The sequence below is a fragment of the Carassius carassius genome, chromosome 14, assembly GCF_963082965.1.
Source record: "Carassius carassius chromosome 14, fCarCar2.1, whole genome shotgun sequence".
NCBI lineage: Eukaryota > Metazoa > Chordata > Actinopteri > Cypriniformes > Cyprinidae > Carassius > Carassius carassius.
Genome location: NC_081768.1, coordinates 25,575,026 through 25,581,025, shown reverse-complemented (window position 1 = coordinate 25,581,025; position 6,000 = coordinate 25,575,026). Strand labels below are relative to the sequence as shown.

At 40.5% G+C, this 6,000-nt stretch overlaps 1 protein-coding gene across 2 annotated transcripts in view; it reads right to left on the bottom strand.

The window, feature by feature from the left end:
- Window positions 1–909: 909 nt before the first annotated feature.
- Window positions 910–6,000, bottom strand: part of meis1b (Meis homeobox 1 b) — a 62,654-nt gene continuing 57,563 nt past the window's right edge. Inside the window, exons 11-13 of one of the 2 annotated variants that reach the window (XM_059566772.1) lie at window positions 5,856–5,941; window positions 5,256–5,349; window positions 1,581–1,721 (exon numbers count right to left, since the gene is read on the bottom strand). In XM_059566772.1, coding sequence (XP_059422755.1) covers window positions 5,291–5,349; window positions 5,856–5,941 — 145 coding nt within the window. In that variant the 3' untranslated portion in view covers window positions 1,581–1,721; window positions 5,256–5,290. Of the gene's footprint in view, window positions 1,722–5,255; window positions 5,350–5,855; window positions 5,942–6,000 lie in introns of both variants that reach the window. The other variant, XM_059566771.1, reaches the window with a different exon arrangement.

Sequence of the window (6,000 nt, the reverse complement as noted above, 5' to 3'; positions counted from 1 at the left end):
GTTATTAAAATTAACATGACAAAAAAAAAAAAAAATAATTCTAAAGCTAATGAATAATTGAATAATAGATTCTAAATTATATATATATATATATCTAATGTTGGATAATGATTCAAATAACCAAAATGTGTTAATGAGAAACAGAGTATACCACACCATTTGGTATCTGAAAACATTGTGGAATTAAGTTACCCAAAATATTGATAGTATTTGTAGTATTTTGTGAATGACTGGTATTAAAAACCTGAAAGTTTGGGTCAGTAAACAGCCTCATATAATGAACCAGACCTATGTAAAATCAAACCAGGTCTGGAAACCCACAAATATATGAAAAATAGTACCCCCTCTTTTTACACAAAATTTATTCATTTACAATGTATACATAAACTCTTCAAATTTCAAACAAGTGATAGCAACATGTTAAACCAATATCCCCAAAACAGGTTTGCTTAATCAAAAGCATATATGAATCCCAAATCCCATTTATAATTTAGCTGAAAGTTTGATGGGTTGGCTTTACACTCTCTCTCTCTCTCTCTCTCTCTCTCTCTCTCTCTCTCTCTCTCTCTCTCTCTCTCTCTCACACACACACACACACACACACACACACACACACACACACACACACACACACACACACACACACACACACACACACACACACACACACATGCTTGTTCTTCACATTCAGCTTCTCACACATCTAGTAAAGTTAAGTGAAAATAATTTGATTTGGGTTGCAGTTCCATTATGATGTACAAATTGGGAATGCAAAATGGAGGCCTCCTGAAAAAGGCAGGAGGATGTGGCTCAGACAGGTGGATAGCACTCAGTTTCTTTCTAAGGCCATGATAGGTCATGGGAAATCCACCCTCCCGCAGGACAAAAAAATGGCCTGGCAAACATGTATTCAATGAATTATTGATTTATTCACATATATATATTTTTTTCTTGTTTAAACGCAAAGTGATTTATGGAGGAGGCCAAAAGTCTATGGAAATGGCACACACATAGTGTGGAAAGAAAAAAGTTCACATCCTTTTTTAAAAAAATCTATTAGAAACAACATAATATGCAGAACAATACGATAGCATTTACAATACTTTTTTCCCAGTTCTCATGAAAGTCCAATGCAATTTTACAACAGTATACAGTATGTCCTCATCCCTCCCCTTTAGAGGCTGATATAGTAATAAATTCAATCTTTCTTTCTCTCACTCTCTTTTTGTGTCTAAGCAAAGGGCACCTCCTTTTAAAGTGTCCCATAATATACGGATATCAGGCTTTTTTTTCTTGGTCCGAATCTATAGCCAAGATGCAAGCTCCTCAGTCTCGATAAAATGTCAGTATGTAATCGGTGCTTGGCAAGCCCCAGAAAAACCAATCGCAGCTCCTTGTCTATCTGTAGCAGTCATTTAAAGAATCCGTTTTAGTAAATTACTGGGCATGGATGTCCATGAAATGCCCTCCTATGGTAGGGTCTCCTGGATTGAACATAGGGGGGCTAGAGGCTGACATGGGCATGGCAGGGTGAGGTGGTCCTCCGTGCATTAACATCGCTGGGTGGTGGGGGTGTCCAGGGATGTAGGAACGCATGGGAGGGCCGTGCCGCAACTGAGCAGGGTGGTGGGGCATGTGGGAGGCGCCATAGCCTGGTTGCCCCATAGCCATACCCACCGGGCCACTGTGTGACAGGTAATCCCCTGGCATGCCTTGTAGACCTAAGGAAGAAGGAAAAAAAAGAGAAGATTAGAGTAATAATTGATGATGCATTTGGAATAGCCAGATATAACATATACATATATATGTATATATATATAACATTATATATATATATAATATTTTGGAAGCTCATCAAACCAATCGTTTCCTTTATAAGGAAGGTTTGACTCTACAATCACAGCACCAGAAAGCATGAAGCCTTTGAGAGAGGACTGTCCTCTGTAATGAATGGAAAGAGACTAGAAGAAGAATCTGTGTAGTGGGAGAGGGTGACTCTCTAGGGACTAACTTACTGGCCTGAGCATAGCACTTTACTGCTGCTTGCACCAGTGATCTGTACTCAGTGTCATATCCATCAGGTCTGGAATCCGCCACAGTCATTCCTGACTAGTCAACCGGAAGGTTGTCCTTCACTAAGGTCAACCAGAAGGTCAATATGTAGCTGTTTTTAGGCTTAATTTGCTATTATATTCATCTCAAAGAAAAATGCTGTGATGAATTATTTATATAATTTGCTCACCACTGGATAACCGTGACTATGATGTGTTTATATTCTAAAAGACATTGACTTTATATATATATTTTTTTACATGATCATTTTTACAACAATAATTTTTCATCCATAAATCTACTCTCTCTCTGCATTTTAACAACATTCTAGTAAAGGTTGCACTTTCAAATTTATATAAATGAAAGTCTAACACTAAATGGCACATGGGTGGAAATGAACTGCTGTGTGTCCACGAGCCAAGTCTTTATGCCAGAGGAAGCCACAACAATGACAAATGAGGGAAAATAAGCCATGCCCTTATTCTAGGTTCTCCCCTCACTTATCTCACTTTAAACACAATGAGCAAAGGTCTGTGGCTTGCTCTGAGAGCCCCTCAGAGAAACGCCACCATTGTGCTTAAATTAAAGACGAAAGGTGAAAATTTACAAAGGCCGTCACTTGAGAGGCCTTACCTGGGTGCGTGCACGTGCCACGAGCAGAAAGGCCACTAACCCTGTGACAGCGGCAATACAAAGCAACAAATCAAACACAAGTAGAAAAAAAAGCTCTTTTGTTATTTCCCTGGTTGTAGGTCTTTAGGTTTCAGGTTCAGAATGACATATATAATAGTTGGTGTTTTGCACTAGCACTGAAGCGGTAATCTGTATGCCCCTGCAATTATTTACCACTAAAGGACTGACCCGAGCTTTTGAGGGGTCATCAGCTGTATTTGATTTCAATCCTTGAACACGTTGTTTGGTGAGGAAGGAAAACATCCAGTCTATCAGAAAAGCAATGCTTGGATGTGAAAAGGGCAGACGTTGCAAATGTGTTTTTTCACTTAATAAGTCAATCAATACATTGAGTTCCTTGCCTGTCTATTTTCAGAGGTGCCATGGGACTGAATCAACAGGGGATGTTTGACATGGACAATTCAGGAGCCAAATCCCTGAAGACACTTTACCCCCTTAAAAGTAAAAGTTCAGAGCAGAAAATGGGTACCTTGACCCTGCAAAAGGTTAACAAACTTCGGCTTAATGAATGGGAGGAATGAAATTTCAGACAAAGGAGTCTCCAGCAGAGCTTCCAGCTCACCAAAGCATACCAGCTGCGTTCAAGTATGGACAGGGAGGGCAACATTTTTGTCCATATGCCCATAATTAATTGCTTAATAATAATAATAATAATAATAATAATAATAATTAATGCTTTCTGTGCTCACTATTGTCTTGAAATTAAAATGAAAAAAATTTTGGCCACTCTTGGCTAATTTTGTTGACGAAACACAAAGAGCGTTATGGGGGGGAAATGGTCATAAAACAGTCGTTCCCTCACTTATCAAAGGCTCGTCCTCTTCTGCTTGAGTAGCTAGGCTTTATCCACGCTGACAGGTGTATTGTTTTGGAGAGCTATAAGCTCTATAATCGTCATGGGCAGAAAGCATAACGCTTTGCTAAGTAGGTTTAATTGGCTTTGGTTTTAAGAAATGTTGCAGTGTGACTGCTTGGAACACCTTAATTTCAGGTCTTGGGACTTCCCAGCAAATAACTGCTTAATCTTGCCTTGAGGAGAATTCCTCAACTAATGAAAATTGCTTATAAAATATAATGAAGCCTTGGTCTCTTAATCAAATAAGATAACGTTTTTTTGTAATAACCTATTAATTTAATTGGTCGCGAAGTATAAAACACATCACTTACATTTAATTGACCTAGAAAATATAGTAACAATATTTAAATTAGACAAGCTAGGAAATTTCAGCAATGAAGCCATAAAGACCAGGCATTCTTCACCATGGCGACATATTTCTGTCACACTCTGCCTCTTTTTCTTTCCTCATTTCCCCCTCTCGCTCGCTCTTTTTTCCCCCTCAACCCATCTCATCTAAGATTCCACACGTGGCCCAATTACAGAATTCGGCAAGCAAATTGAGGCTGTTTAAAGCAAGTTTCTCTCGCCTCTTCTGGGAACTATGGCAGCTGCTGTAAGCAGCCATTTGGACACCAGGAAACACTCTTGGTGTTTAGATACGCACACAAAGCTGGGACGTGACGTTTTAAATCACAGAGCTTGTGATATCAGCCCATGTCTCTTGGTTAAAGACAGTGAAGTAGAGAGTCTCTTTGACAACAGAGGTATTCTGTGCTTGGCTGTATTAATGATCGCTATTTTTGTATACTGAATAAGTCAAATCCATTTGTCACACCGCTTGTAATGGCATATTTAATTTGGATATAGTCAATTAGGCTGGACTAAGCTGTGTACCCTGCTGTGCACACCTCCATTTTGCACTCCTTCATCTCCCCTGCCTTTGCCATTAGTAATCCTATTAGGAAAGACAGAGAAGAAAATAGTGGACCAAGTCAGGGTCGATAGAAGCAGCTCAACCTAAAACATTCCACGCAAGACTGGCATAATTTCCAAATGTGTGGCTATGTATTTGGCTGCAGGGTGAGAGAGCGATTCTTTGTGCATTGCCTCGCAGGTTGGTGTATAAATGTAACTCATGCATCAACTGTAGGGAGACAGATTTATGACACTTTGGGGACATGCACTTTTCTCTCCTTGCACTGCTCCAGACTGCTTACATTTTGCCAATCAGTCTGTTGCTATGGTAACACACCCCTCCCCTTCTCCGACCAAAACCCCAATCTCAATCCCCTCACCCTCCATTTGCCTCTTTCCCCACACAGCTATTCCTCCTCCTCCTGCTCTCTCTCTCTCTCTCTCTGTCTCTTTCGCCCACACTCATTTCCCCTTTTTATATATGACTATATGCATTGTTTAGTAACATGGCCAGAAATGTTCAGAAGTAAGAAAGGGCAGCACAGGTTGCACATGTACACAAGCACACAAACTCTTGATCGTAGCTTGTCACCCACAAGTACAGGAAATGTTAGTTTTGGTAAGCAAGAGAAAGCAGCTTGTAGTCTGGAGGAAAAGAGACATTTTTGTTTCTCCCATTTCATAAAAGCAACTCAAATTAATCGCTGAAAACATGTCAGAAATTGTGGATGCTTGGTGACCCTGCTTTTGTACTTACTTCCCCCATTGCTTTGCGATTGGTTAACTAGAAGGTTACATGTAGTGCCACTGTCCCTCCATGCCCATATTCATGCCCATCCCACTCATAGGCCCTAGAAGGAAACAATCGAAGAAGAAGATGCCGAAAGATGAGAAAATAAACAGACCACGGCTCAGAGACAGGAGGTCAAGAAACAAAAGCACAATTCCCAGTTTATTAAAAGAAAAGAGAAGGACACCATATGGTACAATATAAGTAAACAATCAAGTAAATAATGCATTCAAAGGCTAAAGGTTGGAAGGAAGCCTGGCTTTGGATAAATCCTGCAGCTTAAGTGGTGAGGTGGGAGGGGATGAGTGGTTAGCAACAGTGACCAGTTACACAGGTTGGAATAGACTTAGATTCAGAGAAAAGAGCAAATTCTGGGTAGATACGTATTAGAAAGCAAAGGTCTCAGAAAGGAAACATGAAAGGACAGAGGGGTGTCATGCATTAGACCACACCTGTGCAAACCAAGGGTCTTAGAATCAGACTGAGAAAGGAGGTAATGCAGAAGAGAAAAAGGGGGGTAGTGGGAAGGTGGGAGATGTCAGAGGAGAAGACACGCCAAGGTCTTACCAGGTGGTCTGATTCCCATGTGCTGCTGGCCGTCCATCACAAAGCCTCCCATGGGTTGACCATCTGGGTTGTAGGGAGCTCCTTGACTTACTGCAGGAGGGCATGGTGAGGGAATGTGGGAGAAAAGAACAGTGGTCAATTAGTG